The sequence below is a fragment of the Sinohyriopsis cumingii genome, chromosome 12 (assembly GCF_028554795.1).
Source record: "Sinohyriopsis cumingii isolate HCF-2022 chromosome 12, ASM2855479v2, whole genome shotgun sequence".
Lineage (NCBI taxonomy): Eukaryota > Metazoa > Mollusca > Bivalvia > Unionida > Unionidae > Sinohyriopsis > Sinohyriopsis cumingii.
The window spans coordinates 122,222,991-122,250,803 of NC_142972.1; the positions used below are offsets into that span (position 1 = coordinate 122,222,991).

Here is a 27,813-nt window from a genome sequence, read left to right on the forward strand (position 1 = left end):
ATAAACAAGAACCTCCCCTCCCCCTCCTCCAATTTCTTTAGAACTCAAAATCTACTATAAGAAGTGGGAGGACCTTTTGTGTTTGGACACTTAGTCTGCAAGCCTAAGACCTGTAAATTTGAGGTTGGACACTTAGTCTGCAAGCCTAAGACCTGTAAATTTGAGGTTGGACACTTAGTCTGCAAGCCTAAGACCTGTAAATTTGAGGTTGGACACTTAGTCTGCAAGCCTAAGACCTGTAAATTTGAGGTTGGACATGTAGTCAACTAAACCAAGGCCAGTAAATTTGAGGCTGGACATGTAGTCAACTAAACCAAGGCCAGTAAATTTGAGGTTGGACATGTTGTCAACTAAACCAAGGCCAGTAAATTTAAGGCTGGACATGTAGTCAACTAAACCAAGGCCAGTAAATTTGAGGTTGGACATGTAGTCAACTAAACCAAGGCCAGTAAATTCGAGGTTGGACATGTAGTCAACTAAACCAAGGCCAGTAAATTCAAGGTTGGACATGTAGTCAACTAAACCAAGGCCAGTAAATTCAAGGTTGGACATGTAGTCAACTAAACCAAGGCCAGTAAATTCAAGGATGGACATGTAGTCCACTAAACAAAGGCCAGTAAAATTTTGAGGCTAGACATTTACCTTAGTCAACTAGACCAAGGCCAGTGATTTTGTGGTTGAACATGTAGTCTACTAGACCAAGGCCAGTAAATTTGAGGCTGGACATGTAGTTGTCATAATTTCAGGATTCTGATGGCTAGTAAATTTTCAGTTGTCACCAGTCAGCATTTTGTGGGAATGACAAGTCAAGATTCACCCAGACTAGAATATTTATGTCTATTAGTCCTTCTGGCAACAAAGAAATTCATACTAAAGACATGGCTGGATCAGCTCTATGTTAGAAAGATGTAAACCCTTAATTTCTTTTAATTGTCACTAGTACATAACTGTACTTATCTCTAAGTTCATAAATTATGCAAAATTGAAATACACGTAAATACAAGAACATACACCGGTGTTTATTCTATATGTATTACATTATATGCCTTAATGAATATGAGTTTCAATTCATCATGTGTTATGGATTTAAAGAGTTGAATGAGTGTCAGACTAAAAATCCAGAATTTGCAGGTAGCTAGACTTGTGTTATGTTAACAATGACTATCTCTCCAATCTGATACCATCACTGCTATTTAAGCACATAATGTAATCTGACACCATCATTGCTGATTAGGCACATAATGTCATCTGATACAATCATTGCTAATTAGGCACATAATGTAATCTGATACCATCATTGCTAATTAGGCACATAATGTCATCTGATACCATCATTGCTAATTAGGCACATAATGTAATCTGATACCATCATTGCTAATTAGGCACATAATGCAATCTGATAATATCATTGCTAATTAGGCACATAATGTAATCTGATACCATCATTGCTATTTAGGCACATAATGTCATCTGATACCATCATTGCTAATTAGGCACATAATGTAATCTGATACCATGATTGCTAATTAGGCACATAATGTAATCTGATACCATCATTGCTAATTAGGCACATAATGCAATCTGATACCATCATTGCTAATTAGGCACATAACGCAATCTGATAATATCATTGCTAATTAGGCACATAATGTAATCTGATACCATCATTGCTAATTAGGCACATAATGTAATCTGATACCATCATTGCTAATTAAGCACATAATGTAAGCATAATCTGAGAAATCTGGTTTAAGCTACCATGAATAGTCTACTACCACAAAACACATCCCTCTTAAAAATTTCAAAGTACCGGGTAATTAGGAATCATTTTTCCTGTAAGTGAGCAATGACTTATCAACCAAAACAAAAATACACTACTGTTATCAGTCAGACTGCTTGGTATCAAAAGTTGCATCACGAATACCTGAGTGACATGTTATGTGATGAAGCAGAACTGTGTACTTTTGCAATACTGTTAAAGAACCATCATCAGCCTATCAAACCTTTGATAACCAATCAAAGCATCAAATGACAGTTGAAACATCAATACCCAATCAAAGCATCAAATGACAGTTGAAACATCAAAAGCCTGCCAAAACATCAAAAGACAATCAATTGTTTGTGACAGATTTCATTACATCAATGTGTGCCTAATTGTAGATATTTAATTTTTTCTGCATGGTTTTATGGTGTTTTAATATCAATGGCTGGCCATATGCTTACACTAAGATCTGGCTGCGTTCTGTTTTTTTTATAATTTAAAATTCACAACTGGCAATGAGACTTTCAGTTTTAAAAATGACAACTGGCAATGAGACTTTCAGTTTTAAAATTGACAACTGGCAATGAGACTTTTAGTTTTAAAATTGACAACTGGCAACGAGACTTTCAGTTTTATAATTGACAACTGGCAATGAGACTTTCAGTTTAAAATTGACAACTGGCAATGAGACTTTCAGTTTTAAAATCGACAACTGGCAATGAGACTTTCAGTTTTAAGTGCTGAGATTCCAATTGCTTTTTTTAGGAAATATTTGGGACCAGAAACACAACTTGGTCTTGATGGATTTCACTGCCCACACAACAAAGAAAATGTGATTAGAGTTGTGTTTGTAGAACATTTATGCCCCATTGCAGACCATCTCTCTGTGAAAACCTCAATGTGTAAACAAAGCACTTGGAGACCCTTGTGCAATGCAGAAACAAATGAAAACGGGACTCCTACAACAATCTTGTGCTAGCCAACAAATCCAGAAGATGGCACAGTCCAAATGGACAATATCACAATCAGACTGACTACATCACAGTGAAAAGGTGATTCAGTAAAGAATTGAATAATGCCAGAACATGAAGTTTCCCATGAGCATATACTGGAAGTGATCATGATTTATTAAAGGAGACCAGAAATCAAACTTTTCCTTTTACGTATGTAATTCTCTACAAATTTTAATTTGACTGTAATGTTTATAAATTAAATATCGTAAGTGGGTAGTGATTATATTGCGTGGAAGATACCACTATTCCGTAAATTGCCAAGTTTTTCCGAGTTTTGATGAGACGACAGATCACGTGGTCCCGTGACGCAATACTAGTCAATCCTTGAATACAAGCATAAACACTGCAAGCAAGACAGACAGGAGGAGACCAGATTTGGGTTGCACATTCAAAAGTTGAATCTGCTGTCTGATATAATAGTTTATGTACTGTACTGGTCAGTGCTCAAAGAAATTTTTTTTGGCACAGGCCTCGGGCTGGTGACTTAAATAAACTCAAGCCCTGACTGAAATTCCACAAGCACGGACTGTTCATACCTGTCAACTCTCAAGCCAGGAGAAAAACCTCCCGATTTTGGGGGTATTTTCTCATCTACCTCCCGATCTCATAATATCTCTCAATTTTTCGTAGAGAAGTCTTGATTATTACATTATGTCTGTCAGTTTTCATTTCTCAGAAGAAAAAAAGCCCCAAACCATACATAAATAGAAATAATGTACACAATCCACAGATGCCATATTCTATTTTATCACTTGTGAATACTGTAGTGATGAAATCAGTGCCAGATTTAGGCATAAGCTAAACAAGCTACAGCTTAGGGCCTCACAGTCTGAAGGGGCCTCTCAATTTTATTTTATACCAAATAGGGCCTCTAGAGCTTCCCATAGCTTAGGCCTCAATATGTCTAAACTGCCACACTGCAGACATTGTAGTTATATGACTGAAAAGTTGTTAAAGCTACGTTAAAAATCCAAATCACACGCACACATCTAAATCCGGCACTGGACAAAATAATTAATATCACACAACAGGGTTTTTTTTCTTCAGTAAATAGAAAGTTAAAATTTCAGTACTATTGTATAAAAAAATTAAAAGAATAAAATTGTCACCAATTAGCTTAAATGAATGATCGCCGTGAATGCTGTGAAATTTTCTCTGCAAAGAAAATCCCATCTCCATTTCCACCAAAGAAACTTGGCCAGTTAACACCTGACATTCCTCTACCATATATGTAAAATTTAATCACCATGATTAAATTAAAACAAGGAATGAAACAAAATATACCATGCAGTGTATGCGCCCCTAAAGAACTAATTCAGAATAAATATTTTATTCAGTAAACAGTGTTACATGCATTAAGACTTACACCTAAGTAAATAAGGTGGGGCATAAAACATGGGAAAAACATATGCCACATGGATGGTAACTTGTGACCGCAGACTTGAACCATTAAAATGAAGTCCTAGGTATTGTGAGTTACAACAAAATAGGCATTGTTTATTTGGCAATCAATTGCTGGTGCTTACATAAACAGACTGTCAAACATGAATTCTTGGAAATATGTCCAAAGGGCTGTCCTTTTCACAAGATATATGCAAGGATAAGGATTAACTGTTAAGAAGTTACACTGGATTTATTGTTTGCATACTTAAATTAAAACTTTAGCTATTTTGCAGTTTAGCCAGAGCTAACCAGAATATGAAAAAAGGGCTTGTCCTGGGGGAATAATAAGGCATATCACAGGGAGAAATGGCACATCCCATGGGCACTCGCACATTGGGGCAAGGGGGTTGGGTCAATATTCTCCTCCCCCCAATTTCTAATGTCAGCCAGTTAATGTGAAACTTTGACCACTTTTCCTTTAATCACTGCTATTTGAACTGCCCAGATTACCATTTATGCATACTACATGTAACAGGCATAGACTGAATTTGTTATTTTTTTTAATTTTTATTTTTTATAATAACTGAAAATTGTGTTTTCTCGAAACACAACAGGTTTAGAATCTTGTATGGAGTTTGGAGATCCACAAACAGCAGAGGGGAACAGGGACAGATGGAAATATTGGTTGCCTCAACAACCTCTTGGGCTATGAGATTGATGATGATGTAAACAAAAGAACTCAAAATCTGCATTAGCGGTCTAAAAATTTAAAAGACACCTATGTGGTATTTACTCCTACCATCTAACAAAGCTTTTCACAAACATTATAGCACAACAAATTCAAAAATATTTGAAACATTGTCATAATGATGTACAAATCTAATGTGGTCATCTACATACTGATACAAATATGCCAAACAGCATTTTATTTTGTCTATGGTGAGTGCTTTTGCACAATCATGCTAACAAGTTTCATGGGAGAGATGGACAGGACTAAGTGTCTCTGATATAAACATTTGGGAACATAATACAAATAAAGGATGACAGAAATGTCTGATACTAACTTGGAGATGTTGAAATTGCTAAAGTCCTTAGACATTATATTCAAAAGAGAAATGGGGCCCCGAGTGGCCGAGTGGTCTAAAGCGCTCTCCATTATGGATCACTGCCATCTCACCTCTGTCTGTGTGGGTTCGAGTCTCAGATTCGGCTAATGTGGGTATGTGAGAAAGCTTGCCAGTAGCTTCTCGTGGGTCGGTGGTTCTTTCCGGGTTTTCCTGGGTTCTTCCTCCACCATTAATACTGGCCACCATGTATAGCCTATCGTGTGCTGAAAGATGGCGTAAAATCCCACAAGAACAACAACAAATCAAAAGAGAAAGTTACCACTTTTGTTTGTTGAACAACTAAATGTTACTTTTTTCATCTGTTGAACGTTTGGCATCATAACAAATTTTAGATTCCCAAAACTGAACATTGTCCACTCAGTCATTACATAACGCCATGGTATGTCCACTCAGTCATTACATAACGCCATGGTATGTCCATTCTGTCATTACATAACGCCATGGTATGTCCATTCTGTCATTATGTAATGCCATGGTATGTCCATTCTGTCATTACATAATGCAATGGTATGTCCACTCAGTCATTACATAACGCCATGGTATGTCCACTCAGTCATTACATAATGCCATGGTATGTCCATTCTGTCATTACATAATGCCATGGTATGTCTGCTCAGTCATTACATAATGCCATGCTATGTCCACTCAGTCATTACATAATGCCATGGTATGTCCATTCTGTCATTACATAATGCCATGGTATGTCCACTCAGTCATTACATAACGCCATGCTATGTACATTCTGTCATTACATAACGCCATGGTATGTCCATTCTGTCATTACATAATGCCATGGTATGTCCACTCAGTCATTACATAATGCCAAGGTATGTCCATTCTGTCATTACGTAATGCCACGGTATGTCCACTCAGTCATTACATAATGCCATGGTATGTCTACACATGATTAATGTTAACGTTTCCTTATCATGGATCGAACATATGACACAAAAAATTTATAACACTACAGCAAAACCTGTCAATAACAGACCAATCAAGTGAAATTACACATTTAGTCCTTTAAGGACAAGTCTCCTTTATATCAAAGAACTGATCAAAATGACCTAACAATTTTCCCATACATTTAACTATGTATCTAACACGACGACAATATCCCATACATTTAACCATGTGTTTAACACCATGACAATATCCCATACTTTAACTATGTATTTAACACAATGACAATATCCCATAAACTGGTATGTACAGGTTGCCTGATCTAAATACTAAATTAGTTCACAGCTAATTAAAGAAAATATGTCAACCAGTGCAAAAATAAACTCATAAGTTTTGAAAATTCACTCTTTTTTTTGTGATAATGTCCTTTATATGCAGACTAGGGGGTGGGGGGGCAAAAAATAAGCATCCTCTGTTCAAGTTAGGCCGATGTCCTTTATATACACGGAATGCATATCAAGGGACTATTCCGAGGGATTCCTAAAAATGTCCTAGATTGGCAGGTGTTCATTTAACAGGTGTATTTAAATACAGGTTTCTTGGTAATTTGTTGAAATTGATATTCATTCTCTAGGTCTTTAGATCATACCAAGTTAATTTCTGAAAACAAGTTTGTTTTTGCTCGTTTTAATGGCACTTTAAGCAAATGATTGGCCACATCATGCAAAGGAATGGGGACATATGTGTCTTTCTCACAGACACACAAAGGAATGGGGACATACATGTCTTTCTCACGGACACACAAAGGAATGGGGACATATGTGTCTTTCTCACACTGAGGCTGCTGACCTGTGCTTGTCTGAAAGAGACACTTGATGAACAGCATGGTATTCCACAAATGTTTCAATTAACTATTATATTCGAACTACAATAGAACTAAGTTTCAGTTACCAACATTGCACATTAAAATGTTACAAAATGCAATGGAATGTTAACAGATGTCTATAGCTCTCCAGTCCAATACCATCATTGCTAATTAAGCACAAAAAAAAAGTATAATTTGAGAAATCTAGCTTAATCAGTCATGAATAGTATACTATCACAAAACACCATCTTTTGAAATTTGAAAGTAATTAGCAAGCATTTTTCCAGTAAGTAAGCAATAACTGGTCAACCAAAATACACTAATGTATCAGTCACTTCTTGGTATCAAAGGTTAGATCTTTAATACTTCACTGACATGCTAGTTGATGATGCAGTCATACTGTATCAAATTTTTATGAAATAATATCACTGGAAAATTGGCTTAAACATGAAACAGACACTAAAGGAAGAAAAACTTTCACATTTAGAATGTAAAAAAATAACTCTTTATGGTGACAACTGAAATATCAATTTTCCATAAATTTTCCACTTGAAATATTGCTCAGTAACTGGTTCCATTTATTAGATATACATGTACAAGGGAAAGATAACAAATATGTGAAAACAGAAATTTCTGATGCAAATTTCTTGAAATTGATTTGCTGAGTAGTGTTGTTATGCGATAAAATAAAACATGCTTGATGAAAAACATGTTCCCAATGCTAGACATCAACCAATCCAACTGTAACAAGCTAAACTGGTTTTTTCTTACCAGATTACACATTAACATGTTACAAAATGCAATGGTATATTGCATTCACAATGTCTATACACCTCCTTCCCACCTTTAATCACTAATTAGAACAATAATGCAAAATCCAATCTAAAAATCAGCATTTTGCATCATGCAATACAAAGAATTTTATATTCTACTCATTTCAAATTGAATTCATGAAATTTGCCAAATGATTTCAATTGTTTCCTCTGCAACACTCTCTCAGTGTCATTTGAAATGAACATTCAGTTAATATTCTCTAATTTTTTACGCACCATAAAAGTTAGCATCAATGACATATTTGTAAAAGGCAGAAAAATTAGTGTCAATGACAGGTTAGACAAAGATAGCAAAATTACAGTGTCAATGACAGGTTAGACAAAGATAGCAAAATTACAGTGTCAATGACAGGTTAGACAAAGACAGCAAAATTACAGTGTCAATGACAGGTTAGACAAAGACAGCAAAATTACAGTGTCAATGACAGGTTAGACAAAGATAGCAAAATTACAGTGTCAATGACAGGTTAGACAAAGACAGCAAAATTACAGTGTCAATGACAGGTTAGACAAAGATAGCAAAATTACAGTGTCAATGACAGGTTAGACAATGACAAAATCTTGTGAGTTGTGAAACATTTTTGATTTTAACAAGAACTTAAGGTTGACTCAAAAGCAGATGTTGCTGTGATATCTTGGTTCCATTCAGTACATGTAATGTAAATAGCTGGAGACTATTAATTTGTTATTTAGCTTTTTTTTACCTCATAATTTGTCTGTTAATTAGTTTGTACCACTCTATCAAAAGAGCATTAAGTCCACAAAGGTTGCAAAAAAAGCCAGCACAAACAACCGAGAAAGCAGGTTTAGTTATGTGTAGCATTTTTATCTCTCTGAGTGATCTAAATAACTTGATACTAAGCAGTCTTGTGTCAATATAAACGTTCATATGCTGATGTTTTAATGCATTATTCTTATCATCAACTTTAATATTTAAAGATAGACATTTAAAATGTGTGCTTGATAGGACTTTTATAGTCCTACTTTATCAATAACCATTTCTTTATTTTCTCACAGACTTGTAATGAAAAATGAGATCCACATTGTAAGTGGATTTGCATGAGAACCACACTGTAAGTGGATTTGCAAGTTATCTAGGCATTGGTAAACAAGGGAGCAGGGTACTTAAAAAGTCCTCTATCTATTACCATATTTATTTTTAAATAAGAGAAATGCTATTTATAAAGAAAGTTACATGCTAACTAGTAAGTTCAGCAATCTTTGATTTTCTGATATTTTTCAGTATATACAATAGAACAGATATGCAGGATTACAAAGTATGTAACAATGTGCCATGTACTACAACAAGTTTAATTCTATCCCTACATAGAGCAAGTCATCCACAAAGTTTGGTGCTGGTAGGTGGATCATAATTAGGTAGGTAGCTCGTAATTAGGGTAATTTGACAAAGTTTGGTGCTGGTAGGTGACTCATAATTAAGTAGGTGGCTCATAATTAGGTATGTGGATCATAATAAGGTAGGTGGATCATAATTAGGTAGGTGGCTCATAATAAGGTAGGTGGATCATAATTAGGTATGTGGATCATAATTAGGTAGGTGGATCATAATTAGGTACGTGGATCATAATTAGGGTCATTTGACAGAAACTATGCTTCTTGTCTGTATCCATGGTGACCAAAAGCTTTTTCTTTTCTTGCTCCAAGCACAAGTCATCCACGAAGTTGGGTCAAAATATGTTGTCTAAATGACTAAAGTTATCATGCACAAACCAGATTTCTTCTTAAGTCATTGTTTCAAGCCATTTATAAAGTTTGGTCAAAGCATTTTGGTCTACAACTGAAGTTATTGTGCAGAAATTACTATTTATTCATTATGAATCTGTGACCTTTACATCTGACATCCAAATGTATAGGTTTATTATTTTTCTCCAGTACATGCCATCACAATGTGCCATCACAGTACATGCCATCTAAGATGTGCCATCATGGTACATGCCATCTAAAATGTGCCATCACAGTACATTCCATCTAAAATGTGCCATCACAGTACATGCCATTCTAACATGTGCCACCTTGGTCATGGCATCAGTCCGTCTACGGGGATGATGGTATAGCTCCAGAGTAAGCCACTATGGTACATGCCATCTAAAATGTGCCCTAATGGTACATGCCATCTAAAATGTGCCATCATGGAACATGCATCTAAAATGTACCATAACAATATATGCCATCTAAAATACACCATCACAGTAAATGACCTCTAAAATACGCCATGAAGGCACATGCTCCAGAACAAAGGTTATCATGAAGAGATCATTTTTCTTTTTTTTAGTCACCATTACCTTGACCTTTGACCTACTAACCCTAAGTGCAAGCCATCCATAAAGTTTAGTCAACATAGTTAATTGAGACAACATTTATAATGCGCTAACCCAAGTTAGTGAGAGACAGATGGAATTTGCAATAACATGATACTGGACTTGTACGCTTACTCTTACAGCATTCATACAAAAATAGCAACAGACTTCATTTTTTAAAAATCATATTAATTCAGGTAATTTTATTACATCTGCTTTTAAGCTAATACTTCCATCTATAGGGCGCCTATCAATATGAGTACTTACGGTATAAGAACTCCTAATTATAAACATTCTAATTCTTCCTTGCACAAAAGAACACTTAATATTTAGACACTTATTTTTCTCTGCACATCTAAAGGACAATGTACAAAATGATCACAGTTAAAATGTGAATGCATGTGTACATTGAAATATGAGAAACTTGCAGGCACTCCTTAATATAAAGAATATCTGACTGTAATGAACAAAATTGATATATCCCATGGCTCTGTTTCAGAGACAAGTTTCTCAGCATTTCACAATTACACCAAATTTACAGCATACATATCTGTAAATAGTTTCACAGAATTATCAGGTACCTGTCACTCACTGTTCACTTTATGCCTTTTCTTCAAATTTACTCAAACTTTATTAAAGATTGAATGAAAAATTGGAAAAATAAAAGATTGCTGCCACTAATAATTTACAAAGTCTAAAAAGTATGTCTCATTATTCCCCTTGTACCTGTGTCAATTAATTAAAAACTTTTATTTATTTCACATCCATTGTACACTTACTGTTTCATGCAGCAAGTGATAATCTGCTGTGCTTCTTTATCACCCATGGCTGACTGTACAAAGATTTCCTAATTTCTCATGAACATGCATAAACCTGCCTAACGAATCATTGTGCACATTTTGGTCAATTAATTGTAACCAAACATGGCTTTCACATTGTCTGAATGAGCCAATCAAAGTTTCTCTTCCAAGCAGTTACTTATCAATCAGTAACATGGGCACTTTCATTAATGTGTAGATGTCTTACACTGTGTTGTCAATGACAGGCTTTTGATTATGTGTAGGATATGTCTTACACTGTGTTGTCAATGACAGGCTTTTGATTATGTGTAGGATATGTCTTGCACTGTGCTGTCAATGACAGGCTTTTAATTATGCGTACTCATAAAAAACAAAGAAATCTCAGCTCAGGTATCCACGGAGTGCAGCAAATTGTCTTCTGTGACTTGCAAAGGTCAGAGAAATTATCTAAAGGATTCCTGTGAACCCAATCTGTGGTCAGCATTTTAAATTAAAGCCTGACCACGAGTTTGATTCCAAGAATTTCTGGATGGCTCAACAAAAAATTGAAGCAGCTAATGGTAGTCCTTGTGACCAGCTCAAAATGTTACAAACTTGTGAAAAGCAAGTATAGAAGGCCAAAAAATGTTCTGGTGGACAAGTATTTTTTTAAAGTTAGTGATGCTCATGGGCAGAGAGAAAGTTAGGAATGGGTAAAAAATGGTCATGGCATGAAGAGCCTTCTGGTGAAAGACACTGAAATGCCCAATGGAAACCCAAAACCTTTGATGGCTACCATTAATTAAATCTTACATATGCTGACCCCATGAATTAAACTTCCATCTACAAAGTGGCAAAGGAACTTGTCCTGCTTTTAACTTGTCTTTAATGATCTGACTCTTGACTGATGAACCCCTTACTTTCCAAGTATGACCCTTCTTAATATTGGATATACTTCATACTAACAAAAATGTGCATAACATTCTAGTTAAGAAACTTTTAATCACTGGACTGGCCATCAACCAAATCTGACTCTTGACTGATGAACCCCTTACTTTCCAAGTATGACCCTTCTTAATATTGGACATACTTCATACTAACAAAAATGTGCATAACATTCTAATAAGAAACTTTTAATCACTGGACTGGCCATCAACCAAATCTGACTCTTGACTGATGAACCCCTTACTTTCCAAGTATGACCCTTCTTAATATTGGACATACTTCATACTAACAAAAATGTGCATAACATTCTAATAAGAAACTTTTAATCACTGGACTGGCCATCAACCAAATCTGACTCTTGACTGATGAACCCCTTACTTTCCAAGTATGACCCTTCTTAATACTGGATATACTTCATACTAACAAAAATGTGCATAACATTCTAATAAGAAACTTTTAATCACTGGACTGGCCATCAACCAAATCTGTATCTTTTGGCAGAAACTGAATCTCTCCCACCTTCCAAAATTTTACAAATTAATACAACTTTTATGCAGACACCAGGCTGCCATTCACAGAAGCTAAAATCCTAATGTGTACGTCCTTGATTAAAAACAAAAAGTAGATATGCTTGATAGGAAATACACCAACTCCAAGATGCTGTTTATTAGCAGATATGTACTGTTTTAATTTTCAATCAAATCTTCCAGCTGTAGTAGGATCATCTTCACACATTAAAGAACCTAAAGATAAAATTTCTGATAAGCTTTAGGCCCCCACACCCACAACTGATAAATAGTCAAGGAAATTTAAGTCTGTTATGTGTTACACACCAAAATTTTGAGGGCTTTGTACAAATCATATATATATGGCTATTCAAACCATGAAAATGAGACAAAAAGTATTCTGGAGTTCCTGAATAATTATACTGAAGTTTCTGATGGCTGTCAACTGAGCCATGTCTGTAGTTAGACAATGTTGCATGGATTTGAGGGCTATCAACTGAGATCAGATGTGTGTAGTTAGAAAATGTTGCATGGACATGAGGGCTATCAACTGAGATCAGATGTGTGTAGTTAGAAAATGCTGCATGGACATGAGGGCTATCAACTGAGATCAGATGTGTGTAGTTAGAAAATGTTGCATGGACATGAGGGCTATCAACTGAGATCAGATGTGTGTAGTTAGAAAATGTTGCATGGACATGAGGGCTATCAACTGAGATCAGATGTGTGTAGTTAGAAAATGTTGCATGGACATGAGGGCTATCAACTGAGATCAGATGTGTGTAGTTAGAAAATGTTGCATGGACATGAGGGCTATCAACTGAGATCAGATGTGTGTAGTTAGAAAATGTTGCATGGACATGAGGGCTATCAACTGAGATCAGATGTGTGTAGTTAGAAAATGTTGCATGGACATGAGGGCTATCAACTGAGATCAGATGTGTGTAGTTAGAAAATGTTGCATGGATTTGAGGGCTATCAACTGAGATCAGATGTGTGTAGTTAGAAAATGTTGCATGGACAAGAGGGCTATCAACTGAGATCAGATGTGTGTAGTTAGAAAATGTTGCATGGATTTGAGGGCTATCAACTGAGATCAGATGTGTGTAGTTAGAAAATGTTGCATGGACATGAGGGCTATCAACTGAGATCAGATGTGTGTAGTTAGAAAATGTTGCATGGATTTGAGGGCTATCAACTCAGATCAGATGTGTGTAGTTAGAAAATGTTGCATGGACATGAGGGCTATCAACTGAGATCATATGTGTGTAGTTAGAAAATGTTGCATCACATGAGACAACATATAAGAATTTTTCCCCTGACTGGAATAAAATATAGAAAATGTATATTAACTTTTATTTAATTTTGTTGTAAATTGCAAGCTATCTTATTTTCACTTGAAGAAATAGTTTGTAAAATTTCATTATGTATGATACATTACAAAACATTTTCTGATGTAAACAAGAGTGGGCAGAACCTAGAAAAAAGTTTTGAAAGGTATATTAAAATCAGAGCCCTGACATGATTTCAAAGCAAATTAGCTGCAATATTTTTAAAAAATCCTGGAAAGTAGGCCACAGTGATCTGGTTATGTTGTGCTACATGCATTCATCAAGATGCATCCTCAATGTATTGTAAGTTTCACGGCACTAGGTCAGAAGCTTTATATTAACAGCCCAAACATGATTTGTAAATAATTTTTAATAGTTCCAAAACACAAATCCAGTTTATGTAAGCAACACATAATCACCCCACTATGCATCCAAAGTGTATGTTCAATATCAACAGGTGTTGTAGTAATGGAGTTATTGTATAAACTAGTAAGATGGAATGGATTTTAAGCAGTTCTAAACAAATTTTAGAAAGCTGGTCACCGCAAATAGGTTTTTGGTATGTGACATAATTTTCTATGATGCACACTCATTAAGTTAGGTGGTTACCCATTACTGGTAAAAAAGTATCTGAATCTGAGGCCAGATTTGTAAGCAACTTTTAACACATTAACCCCTGGAGGTTTTTGTCGTTTTCGACTGAAATTCGAGTAGGAAACACATTTTGAAAGCTATTACTGAATACATCCTAAAACACCAACTTCCAGGTGATCTTCCAATAACATACTGCCTAGTTGTGTTAGAAACATCATTTTTCATTAGCTAATTTGCTCGCACATGATCAGAAGGGTAAAAGTTGGAGTTCTTTTTATTTTTTATTTTTTATTTTTTTGCTTAATGGATCCATTATTTTCGTATCGAGACCACTCTTTATTCCAAATACCCATCTTATCCTACTTTTTGCAAAGGTTCATCTGTCTGTTTGCAGTTCATACTGGTCTGCCTTAAATCTGAGACCAAAAAGTCTAAAATCCAGACACAAAATCAGATTCCGACCACAGGTGAATTTTGTGTAGAAAAAAATTGGGTCCAAAAGATGTTTTTCCCTCTGTATTTTGTAATGCAACTAGAAATTCCAGATTATCTGTTATCATTTTAGAGCTACATCTGTCTACCTTTCTATAATACCACCCACTTTAGTATCATACATGACCTTGACACTACAGAGGTCAGCAGTAGGTTACTACCTCCTGCCACGTAAACTCATTACCAGGGGTTAATGTGTTAATAAATCCTGGAAAGCAGGTCACAGTGACAGTGGAGTTCTGATTTTAATCAGACTGTCCCAAACCCAACCTTGAAAAGTAAGTAATCTGTCTTAAGAAATTAGGTTGCTGAAAATATTGGTTTCAAATAAAACAGAAATTGCTAGACTGATTGACAGCTACTAATTTTAATACTGTATAATATGAAATATTCATGGATAAATAGTTTTGCTCTTTCTATGGTGGGTAAAGTATACCTGTAAAATTAAATTCACCATTAAAAAAAATAGTATCATACATTGGATGTTGAGGTAAAGTGTGACCCCACAAAAGTTTATTGCCATGAAATTGCATGTTTACTCCCAAAGAATTCAATTTAAACTTATGAAACATTTTAGAAACATAAATCTTGGAACTGAACAAAATACTACTTTTCCTGTCCAAAGACTCAAAAAAACACATAAAATATGTACCCTGTAAAGTGCCTCAGCAGTTATAGACACAAATTATGTACCCTGTAAAGTGCCCCAACAGTTATAGACACAAAATATGTACCCTGTAAAGTGCCCCAACAGTTATAGACACAAAATATTTGAGACATGATTGAATAGAGTGCTATATGTTATACCTGCTCTAGTTCAATACTACCAAGTCAATATTATTATGTGCTATTATGATTGCTTTCATGTTGTTTTTCATGCAAATCTTTCTGATTTCTCTGGAAAGAAACTCTTAGACCTACATTACAATTGTACTTATATCAATATTAATTCTTAAACATTATTAACAAGAGTTTAAAATATGTAGCTTCTTGAGTGGGTAAACCTACTATGAATGATGTAATAATTACCTGCTGCAATTGCATAGCTGGCTCTATTTCCAGATAAAAAAATACCCCCGACTGTAAGATGAGAATTCATCTTTCCATAGCCATTGGTGACAGACAATCCTATTTCAGCTGGTTGAAAGAGACAGCTGAAATAAGGTTGGCATGCAAGGCTATGGTTACTAGTGACCAAGCCATTGTCCTAACATTTCCAGTGTTTTGACTAGGAGGCGAGCTCAGGTCCCCATGTAAATACCAACTTGTGCTGCTTCAGAATCCAAAGTGTGGAGGTTTCTTGGGCCATGAAGGGGTATGAACCATATAGCTAGACAAAGTGACTATGGTCTCAATAACAAGGGGGGAGGGGAGGATGGATCATCCCTTACATTGTCTAGAAAAGTCTTGGTCCTTATTAAACTTCTAAATCATAATCAAATGAAGAGATCTGTTAGAGAGTTTCGCCAGACTATAACAAGTCTGAAGTCAAAACCGCCTGAAGGTTAAGGAAAACGTTCACTTGGCAAAAAAAGATGGTCAACTTTGTATACTGCTTTGTCAAAACATCAGTTCTCTTCCTCCTCTGCTGTCTTGACTGATGGCTGAGAGAAGGCAGGAGACCTAAATGCTGTCTTGACTGATGGCTGAGAGATGGCAGGAGACATGAATGCTGTCTTGACTGATGGCTGAGAGAAGGCAGGAGACCTGAAAGCTGTCTTGACTGATGGCTGAGAGAAGGCAGGAGACCTGAATGCTGTCTTGACTGATGGCTGAGAGATGGCAGGAGACCTGAATGCTGTCTTGAGTGATGGCTGAGAGAAGGCAGGAGACCTGAATGCTGTCTTGACTGATGGCTGAGAGAAGGCAGGAGACCTGAATGCTGTCTTGACTGATGGCTGAGAGAAGGCAGGAGACCTGAATGCTGTCTTGAGTGATGGTTGAGAGAAGGCAGGAGACCTGAATGCTGTCTTGAGTGATGGCTGAGAGACGGCAGGAGACATGAATGCAACCAAAGGTCTCTCTGTTGAGGATGAACCTCTGACACCTCATACAAAATGTTCTTAGTAGCAGATTCAGCAGATGGGTGAGAGTGACTTTCTACCCTCCTGAGGTGTTTGAAGTAAATTCTGTCTCCCTCCCTCTTTTTTTTGACCCAACTTCATAAGAGAAAGATGTAGGTCCATGGCCCACAACAATAACTACTCTACCATATTGTCATGGTCCTGATGTCCATGGCTGCATGCAGGGAAAGGGCCAATCACTTCCCTGTGGCTGAATGCCCCATATCCTATAGGGATTTAGAGGGATCATATAATTTAGACAATGTCAACCTGATCTCCTTCCCTAATCTTGTATTTCTAAGCTGATTCCCAATCCTCTGTGAGACAAAACTGCGGTTTGGAGAGTGGGCTCTCAACACAATCTCTATCCCTATACCACAGGGGCTCCAATGACCAGTGACCAGTTTATAGTGACATGAGACTGGTTCCTGGCAACCAGTCACCAAGTAATTCAGATCTGTCAGACTCAGATCTAATCTCAGTTGTCTCAATCCAACAATGAGCCATAGGGAATGAAAGGATGCTGCTCCACCGTTACTTACTCTTTGCCCTTTTGGACAGATGAGGTTCTACTCCTTCCTGAGGGGATGGCATGACTCACTCTCTTTCCTAATGGAAAAGAGAGAATCCTGTTCATCTCTTACAGGAGGGCATGACTCGCTCTCTACCTTCATGCTGCTCAGTAAAAGCATGGCACGACTCCACTCATTTATTACCTTCCTTGGAAGAGGGTGGTAATCCTTGTCTGAGACCCAAAGGACTCAGTGAAGGAAAAAAAGTTCTGAAGAAAAGGAAGGAACTCTAGTTCTTCCTTTATAGGTAATCAAGTCCTTCCCTCATAGGTACATCTATGATTGGTGAGGTCCCACACCTCATCTAAACTTAGGCTGCAAAATGGACAACCATCTGTCCCTTCACGGCCTGAGCAAGATGGCAAGAGGAGTGTGTGTCCCAGAGAGATTTCCTGTGACCACACTCACCCATATCCTGCTTAGGCACTGCTGCAAAAGAAATTTTTTGTTCAAAAAACATCTATGTAAGTACATGTATATGTAAAAAAGATATTTACATGGACTAAGTCTATGCTAATATGTTCAGCACGAACTCACCCTTTCAAGGCATTGTTTCAAATACTTAAAACAATCACAACTGTTTTAATGCACAAAGCTAATCAATGCTAAGCCAAGTACTGAAAAATATTAATAGACAATGAAGTCAACCAGGTTTAACTGAAAGCTAGTAATGATTAAATTAGTACCTATCAAGCTAGCAAGATTGCTATTAAAAACAGGATAACAACAAGGAAAACTGATACTAATTCTGAAAATGAACCAGTGTTTGATAACCAAATACACAAAAACAGCAGGAAAAACTGGTGTGTGACCTGCTTTTCCAAGTTAAAAAATGGCACAATTCACCATTAAGTTACAATGACTCGTTACTGTAATAGACAATACATGTACAATCATCAAAATGAGGCTGAAGGAAAGTGAGCATAGGCAAGGTATCTGAGAGCGTTACTGTAATAGACAATACATGTAAAATCATCAAAATGAGGCTGAAGGACAGTCAGCATAGGCAAGGCATCTGAAAGCGTTATTGTAACAGACAATACATGTAAAATCATCAAAATGAGCCTGAAGGACAGTCAGCATAGGCAAGGCATCTGAAAGCGTTATTGTAATAGACAATACATGTAAAATCATCAAAATGAGGCTGAAGGACAGTCAGCATAGGCAAGGCATCTGAAAGCATTATTGTAATAGACAATACATGTTAAATCATCAAAATGAGGCTGAAGGACAGTCAGCATAGGCAAGGCATCTGAAAGCGTTACTGTAATAGACAATACATGTAAAATCATCAAAATGAGCCTGAAGGACAGTCAGCATAGGCAAGGCATCTGAAAGCGTTACTGTAGCAGACAATACACGTAAAATCATCAAAATGAGGCTGCAGGGCAGTGAGCATAGGCAAGGTATCTGAGAGCTGGACCATGAGCAGTCTAGTATTCTAAAGCCTTCTGGTTCACCCTATGGGAAAATGAATTATACCTTATGGTCAGGGTATTTTCTGTCTGCACAAAGCAGTGTATAAGCATTAATTAACCTCTGTCAATTTCTTCCTATGATTTTAAAACCAAAGAGGTGTACCTCATTCAGCACAGTTACAAATTTTCAATGTACACAAGTGTGGACTCCAAAATGAAAACAAGGTCACTCAGTGCAAACTATGAACTAGACTCTTTTCATTGTTGTAATCCAGTAACACATTTTAAATAGTTAAGTATTTAAAACTTTCAAGGAAGACTGTAATTGCTGGTGATAGTTTGAATATAATATTATGTACAGCAACAATACTAAAATAGTACAAATAGTGTGAAGTTTTTAATGTGAATACAACATTGTAATAATGTTAAACGCTTGCCACTGTCAGGCCAATTTATACATATCTGAAACTGAAATAAGGAGATGAAAGTTGAAAATTACAAAATCTTTAATGATCATTTAAACAAATATATCAACCAAATGTCTAACAATCCCATCTCTAAGCAATGGTATAGTCTGAATATACCTCCCCATTTGTTTGCACCCCTTACAGATTCCAATAATGGTGATCTTTAATGTGATAAAAAGTAGACAGAACTTAGTTGATTCATTCACTGATTTATAATTTCTAACTTGAATGTGACCAGAGTGGCCCTAACACTGGCATTTTCTGTGTCTTTCATGCTTAATGGACTTTCCGTTCTAGCACATGCCATGTTGCTTACACTTTGGGCAAGTTGATTTCCTTCGACAACATTGTGACTTAGATCATCCTATTCGGTTACTGCCAGATAATTCCGTAAATTACCATAACGTTTAGAGTTCTATCCATTACACACATGTACATAGAAATTACACCGCTTGTTAAATCAACGTGAAATGCAAATTTGTAATTGTCATTCTTTTCCTTTGCTTGATTCAACATTTTAAATATTGGAAGCAGACGATATAGTATTTTCCTTCTAGTAGATACATACACTCTGAAGAAAACGTCACATGCACAAACGTCAACAAATTCATAAAAATTCTGTTTATTCCAACATTTTTAAATTAAAATTTAAAAAACTATTAAGGTCTAGTAAAGACTATGATTAAAATGACATCCAATAAGACACTGACAAAACTGCGTTTTACAGGAGTTATGTCCTTCATACATTTCCATGTACGAGTCTCTTATCTACAGTATTAGTTCCCTGATAAGGCCTATGACCTACCTATTAATAATAAGAGAGGCAACTGGATCTACTACCAAACCAACTTTCATAAACCAAAATTTAGTTTTATGCATCTCTTTTTTTTTGTAAGCGATATTCCTTTTTCTACTGTTGAATAAAATGGGCTGTGGCTAACATTTTAATTGATACAATAACAAATATTGATGATGCAGATGAAATTATGACACTTTTCTAATTCAAATCTATACATTTTTTCTTCCAGATTGTGATGATGTCTTCAAGCGTGGCCACAAATCCAGCGGTGTTTACTACGTAAAGACTACATTTGCTGCATGTCCTATTCCTGTATGGTGTGATATGGACACCCCTCCATCTGGCTGGATGGTAATTTTGCGACGCAAAACAGCAGATGTTAGTTTCAATAACCTGTGGCAAGAATATCGTGATGGGTTTGGAAATGTTGTAACAGATTTTTGGCTTGGAAATGACAACATATTCCTCTTTTCAAATCAAGGTTATTATGAATTGCGTGTGGACTTGTGGGACTTTGAAGGAAATAGAGTTTATGCTCTGTACAAAGAATTCTACATTGAAGGATTAAAAGAAAAATATCGACTTCATATAGGTTCCTTTGAAGGAAGTGCAAAAGATGGTTTAGAGAAACACAATTTAAAGCAGTTCAGTACAACTGACAATGATAACGACTCTTGGCCCAATTATAATTGTGCACGAGAATGGGAAGCAGGATGGTGGTTTGCAAACTGCTGGTTTTCTTTCCTGACCGGGCACTACCATAATTCTTCAAATGCTAAATATCGTGGAATTTCTTGGAATGACTGGAAGCAAGAACAGCTGGCTAGAGCAGAGATGAAAATTCGACCCAGTAGGCTTCATATAAATTCCACAGAAAATCAGAACTGATACATCAAAACTCTAAAACGGATTAGTGAAACCAAGTCAGATAGCATCTGCTGTTCAGTCTTTACTGCTTGATAGCTAAGTGGAAATGGTGCAAACAATGGGTGTCTGACATAATCAAAGCCTCCAGAAATGTTGAGATAAATGGGATTCTGTTTCTTATTAAGATTATAACTAACACTTCCAACATAAATGAGAACTGAGCACCTTGCACAGAATCTGGAGCCATTATTCTTTGCACCATTTCAACTTTGGCTTTATTAACTAAGAAGACTATAAATTTCTACATACATGTATGTAATAATAATCCAGCATCTAGCTCAAACCTAAATGGCAATATACATGTACATTCTTCCTCATGTACTATTTATTCAATTTTTAACTTGGTCTAAATGCACATTTTTTATGCCTCTCAATTAGCTGTTATTTAATAAGTACTCATTTCATATCATGATATTTATATGCTGCTATTTAATGAGTACTCATTTCATATCATGATATTTGTATGCTGCTATTTAATGAGTACTCATTTCATATCATATTTATATGCTGCTATTTAATGAGTACCCATTTCATATCATGATATTTATATGCTGCTATTTAATGAGTACTCATTTCATATCATATTTATATGCTGCTATTTAATGAGTACTCATTTCTTATCATATTTATATGCTGCTATTTAATGAGCACTCATTTCATATCATGATATTTATATGCTGCTATTTATATGCTGCTATTTAATGTGTACTCATTTCATATCATGATATTTATATGCTGCTATTTAATGTGTACTCATTTCATATCATGATATTTATATAAAATTTGAGGACAAATGTTAATCTAACCATATGAAAAATATTAACATTGATTTGAATACTTCAATACCTGTACTAGTAAAACACAATAGCCAGCCTTTCATGTCTTTACTCTAGCTACTAATATTTAACAGAAAGTGTCCATATTACTTGCTTATGCATTATGTTTGCACAGGTAATGAAGTTTAACATTTATCGTTATCACCCTCAGTAGTCAAATGTTTATAATATTAGATGAAAAATAATTCTGCATTTTGAAATTAAAGAGTTAACTTTTGTTGTACTCACCCTGTTTATAATAATATGGGATTTCACCAAACGACTTCCAACAATGTCTACTTTGCACTAAATGAAAATTGTGCCAAGTTGACATCCAGTATGTATACCTCAATCACACAAGAATATCACAGATGGTTTCAACACTCAACAGTTAAAATATGAAATCTGATCTTAAATTTTCAGAAATTCATTTCACCCTTCAAGAGACTCATTTTCAGACAAAATCTTTGTCTTCCAATGGGAATTTCAGACAAAATCTTTGTCTTCCAATGGGAATTTCAGACAAAATCTTTGTCTTCCAATGGGAATTTCAGATAAAATCTTTGTCTTCCAATGGGAATTTCAGATAAAATCTTTGTCTTCCAATGGGAATTTCAGACAAAATCTTTGTCTTCCAATGGGAATAGATAAGTATCATCCATCCTTCTAATATGCCTCCCGTCCGCTCATCAACACACTTCCCTCAACCCATCTGTGGCTTTCACGTCTACCTTTACCCATATTATAAAACAAAATAATTCTTTAAAAATATGCTATATTCTAATAATTTTATACAATTTATGCTTATGCTATGTAACATAAATATATCAACATGCTTTTGTCAGTTTATACTTTCTAAAACAGAGACATCCAACATTTCTTCCCAAGCATTAAATTCTTTCATTGCCCCCCAAAATGTACCTTTTTCCCCCTAATAGTGCCTCTTTATTCAAAATAAAATTCACTGATAATAAAAGATGTCCCTCTTTCCCATCTCTCAATAATCTAACTCCTAGCTTGAACATCGTGTATTAGATCTGCCAGTAAAAATATGGTACAAATGTTTTGCAAAACATGCTCGGGAAAAGACATTACAAAAGATCAATATAAAACATCTACCTCCAATGTATGACATATTGCTCAGTCTACATTTACATAACAATATATATTCAAACATATTAAATCTCCAGAAAAAAATTCTTGACCTGTTTGTTTGAAAGGCTGGAGATCCTATCTCCCTTGCAGGAATGCTGGAAATAGGTTGAAAATAAAGGAGATTTCTGGAAATGCTAGAGATATATAAGTCTGATACTTTCATTATATATTATTATTATGAGATCTGGGTACACTGTGAAAACATGTCATATTAATTATTTATTTTTACAATGTATAATGTGCACCCAACTGTAAAAAGATACTGTCCATTCTACTTAATTTTATTTACCCAAGGACAGTTCCAACTTGATGGTAACATAACTCCCATGTTTACAAAACTATCGAAAATATTTACTAAAGCTGTCTTTGTGTGATAATAAAGCCTCCCCCAAATTGTTAAGTTTTTTTTTGACTGGTCCCTGGGCATATCATTGATGAAATATAGTACTTAAAGTTAATCAGCCATCACATTATGTGATGACCAGTCTGGGTCCGTTGTTTGCAGTTGACTGTGCATTATGCAAGGATACATTGTGTTTGCTAACCAGAATCTGAATGTAGAAAGTCATAGCTATATATATTTTTAATCAAGCATGTAAAATTATGATTATAGTAATCTGAACAATTATTATTCATTACCAAAACAAATTCATTTTTCAATCTAAATTAAGGTTTATTTCTGTGTAAAATGACCAATGAAGATGCATTCCCTCACAAAACCAAATTATAAGTACCATAATGTAAGACCGCTCCAGTGACATAGTGGTTAGAGTATCTGCCTCAGCTTCAGGAGGTCATGGGTTTGATCCCTGGCCCAGTCATACCAAAGGTTTATAAAAATGGTACTAACAGCTGCCTCACTTGGCACTCAGCATTATGAGGTTAGTGCTAGGACCGGTCAGCCTGGTGTCAGGATAATGTGACTGGGCAGTACATCATGCTACATGTCTGTGGCATGAGCCCCAGTGCTAAACATCACTATAAACTGTCTCACTGCAGACATCATAGCGTTACGACTGAAATTTTTTAAAGCTATTTTCATAATCCAAATCACACACACACACACACACACCATAATGTGACCAAAGAGTTTTCTGTGTGTCACAGCTATGAAACAAAATAATGAATGTCTTACCATGACAATCAACCCGGACTGTCAAATTTTGCTTGATTTATTATTGAGAAACAACAGTGTGCAGACTAAACCAAGCACTGATTACACTCTGCAATGTGGAGGATTTGAAAACAAGACTAGATCTTTATAGACTCTTGAGATAATTGTCTTGGTTTCTGATTGGGTCTAATACACTTTTTGAGACAAAACAGATTTTATGTAAGGCACAAATCATCTCATAGTAACATTGTGACAGTAGGCAACCTGATCTACACTTGTGTTACAAAACCTTGAATTAATTATGAGTGGGAACCTAGATACATGAGTGGTCTTCGAGTTAATTATGAATGCACTACGAATTAATGATGAGTGGGCAACTAGATACTTGAGTAGTCTTCAAGTTAATTATGAATGCACTACGAATTAATGATGAGTGGGCAACTAGATACTTGAGTGGTCTTCAAAGTACTTATGAATGCACTACGAATTAATGATGAGTGGGCAGCTAGATACATGAGTGGTCTTCAAGGTAATTATGAATGCACTACGAATTAATGATGAGTGGGAACCTAGATACATGAGTAGTCTTCAAGTTAATTATGAATGCACTACGAATTAATGATGAGTGGGCAACTAGATACTTGAGTAGTCTTCAAGTTAATTATGAATGCACTACGAATTAATGATGAGTGGGCAACTAGATACTTGAGTGGTCTTCAAAGTACTTATGAATGCACTACGAATTAATGATGAGTGGGCAGCTAGATACATGAGTGGTCTTCAAGGTAATTATGAATGCACTACGAATTAATGATGAGTGGGCAGCTAGATACATGAGTGGTCTTCAAGGTAATTATGAATGCACTGCAAATTAATGATGAGTGGGCAGCTAGATACTTGAGTGGTCTTCAAGTTAATTATGAATGCACTGCGAATTAATGATGAGTGGCTGCATATGGCTGCATGTACACACTGATCCTCTGCAGGTTTCTTGAGATAATTATAAATCTGCGTCATGAACAATGAACTGGAAATTTACCTGGTGCATCTGTATATTAATCTTGTCTGCCTAAAAGTAGGGCCAACAGTTTGGATTTTTGTCTGCCTAAAAGTAGGGCCAACAGTTTGGATTTTTGTCTGCCTAAAAGTAGGGCCAACAGTGTGGATTCTTGTCTGCCTAAAAGTAGGGCCAACAGTGTGGATTCTTGTCTGCCTAAAAGTAGGGCAACACTTTCGATTCTTGTCTGCCTAAATGTTATGTTAACAGTTTGGATACTTGTCTGCCTGAAAGTATGGCCAACAGGTTGGATTCTTGTCTGCATGACAGTGTGGCCAACTGGTTGGATTCTTGTCTGTATGACAGTGTGGCCAACAGGTTGGATTCTTGTCTGTATGACAGTGTGGCCAACAGGTTGGATTCCTGTCTGCATGACAGTGTGGCCAACATGTTGGATTCTTGTCTGCATGAAAGTATGGCTAACAGGTTGGATTCCTGTCTGCATGACAGTGTGGCCAACAGGTTGGATTCTTGTCTGCATGAAAGTATGGCTAACAGGTTGGATTTATTTCTGCCTGACAGTGTGGCCAACAGGCTGGATTCTTGTCTGCCTGAAAGTATGGCCAACACCTGGTTGGATTCTTGTCTGCATGACAGTATGGCCAACACCTGGTTGGATTTTTGTCTGCATGACAGTATGGTAAACACCTGGTTGGATTCTTGTCTGCATGACAGTATAGCCAACAGGTTGGATTCTTGTCTGCATGACTGTATAGCCAACAGGTTGGATTCCTGTCTGCATGACAGTATAGCCAACAGGTTGGATTCTTGTCTGCATGACAGTATAGCCAACAGGTTGGATTCTTGTCTGCATGACAGTATAGCCAACACCTGGTTGGATTCCTGTCTGCATGACAGTATAGCCAACACCTGGTTGGATTCTTGTCTGCATGACAGTATGGCCAACAAGTGTATTCTTTTCTTCCTGACAGTATGTATAGCAGGTTGAATTCTTGACTGCCTCACAGTATGACCAACAAGCTGGATTCTTGTCTGCTGCACCGTATGGCCAGCTGAGTGGATTCCCTCTTATTTCTAGACTTTGATTTACAACTTTTACAAAATTTGTTTTTCTCTGTTCTTTATTTGGAGAGCAACAAAATCATCTAATGTCATTATTTCAATTTCTGATTTTGTTCCAGGATATGCAGCTTATGCCCAATTACTCCAACAAGTATTGTGAAAAAGAAAATAACCTTTTCCTCAAAACAGTCAAATACTTGATTCTGCCTCTCTTGACATGTAAAATTATGACCTTATTTAATTTCAAAATCAATTTATTGATGTTTTGCAAAAAATTAAAATTTTGCTGTTACTTAGATATGTGAATATGCTGCTGAAAAATATTTATTGTGCAAATTTAAATTTATGATTTATTGCAATCTCAAAATAAAAACTAAAAAATTGATAATCAACAAACAAAAGTGAATTCCAAGTTCAGTACTCCCTAACCAAAATGCTGATCATGCCACAGGACTGCCTTATAGATACTGTATCCACTGGACTGCCTTATAGATACTGTATCCACTGGACTGCGTTATAGATACTGTATCCACTGGACTGCCCTACAGATAATGTATCTTCTGGACTGCCTCATAGATACTGTATCCACTGGATTGCCATACAGATACTGTATCCACTGGACTGCCTTATGAATACTGTATCCACTGGACTGCCTTATAGATACTGTATCCATGGGACTGCGCTATTGATAATGTATCCACTTGACTGCCCTAAAGATAATGTATCCACTGGATTGCCTCATAGATACTGTATCCAAGGGACTGCCCTATAGATACTGTATATTCTTGCTTATATGTTGTTCCAACTGCAGAATGCAGAGACCCAGATCTGCTTCACAATATGTACTGGCAGATCTGGATCCATGCAGTCTGTCAGGATTCAAAAGCAGAAAAAATAATGGAGACCCTGATCTGCCAGCACATTATATGAGAGCAATTCAGGGTCAATGTTGTTTGCAACTGGACCTGACTTGTCAACAAGTACTGACAGTAATCACCATATACTGACATATTATTATTTTTAAATAATGAAATGAGGTCCATACCAAGATTACATTTTACAAGGGACTGCCTCGTACTCTTGTACCTTGTTATTGTGAGGGAATGCTGCACTTTATAACAAAATGTGTTTTTTGTGGCTAAATTAAGAAAAAACAGAAAAGTATAGGTCAGGCATGTATACCCTACAGCCCAGGGATTTTGTCCAAACCATGACCTGGTTTTATCCACATATGTGCATCTTTGGGTGTGGCTTTAAGAATCGCCTTTCTGGCCCACACGCAGGAGGAAGTTGAACATGCCTGCTTGAGATCAATATATTAAATAGGCTTTTGGAAGTGCATGTAAAATATTTGGAAAAAGTCATCTTTTTCAGCAATTCAGAATTCCTCCAGACACATACATGCCTTGATATTTGTAATTTATATATCTGGCTTATTATGTTGCTAACAAACTAAATATACATTTTACTCATTAAAATATGATGTTCAACAAATATTCTTTCTTTTCATTTTTCATTACTACCCCAACAGGCACTAGAAAAACAGTCAAACTTT

At 36.1% G+C, this 27,813-nt stretch overlaps 2 protein-coding genes across 7 annotated transcripts in view; one reads left to right on the forward strand and one right to left on the reverse strand.

Moving 5' to 3' along the window:
• LOC149787367 (techylectin-5A-like) overlaps positions 1-27,752 on the forward strand; it is a 206,924-nt gene extending 179,172 nt beyond the window's left edge. For 4 of the 5 annotated variants that reach the window (XM_089977947.1, XM_089977944.1, XM_089977945.1 and 1 more), the window contains exon 3: positions 20,397-27,752. In XM_089977947.1, coding sequence (XP_089834073.1) covers positions 20,397-21,055 — 659 coding nt within the window. In that variant the 3' untranslated portion in view covers positions 21,056-27,752. The remainder of the gene's footprint in view (positions 1-20,396) is intronic. The other variant, XR_016425158.1, reaches the window with a different exon arrangement.
• The window catches only part of LOC149787366 (protein disulfide-isomerase TMX3-like), a 337,613-nt gene that overhangs the window by 230,231 nt on the left and 79,569 nt on the right, over positions 1-27,813 (reverse strand). The gene's annotated exons all lie outside the window — the stretch shown is intronic.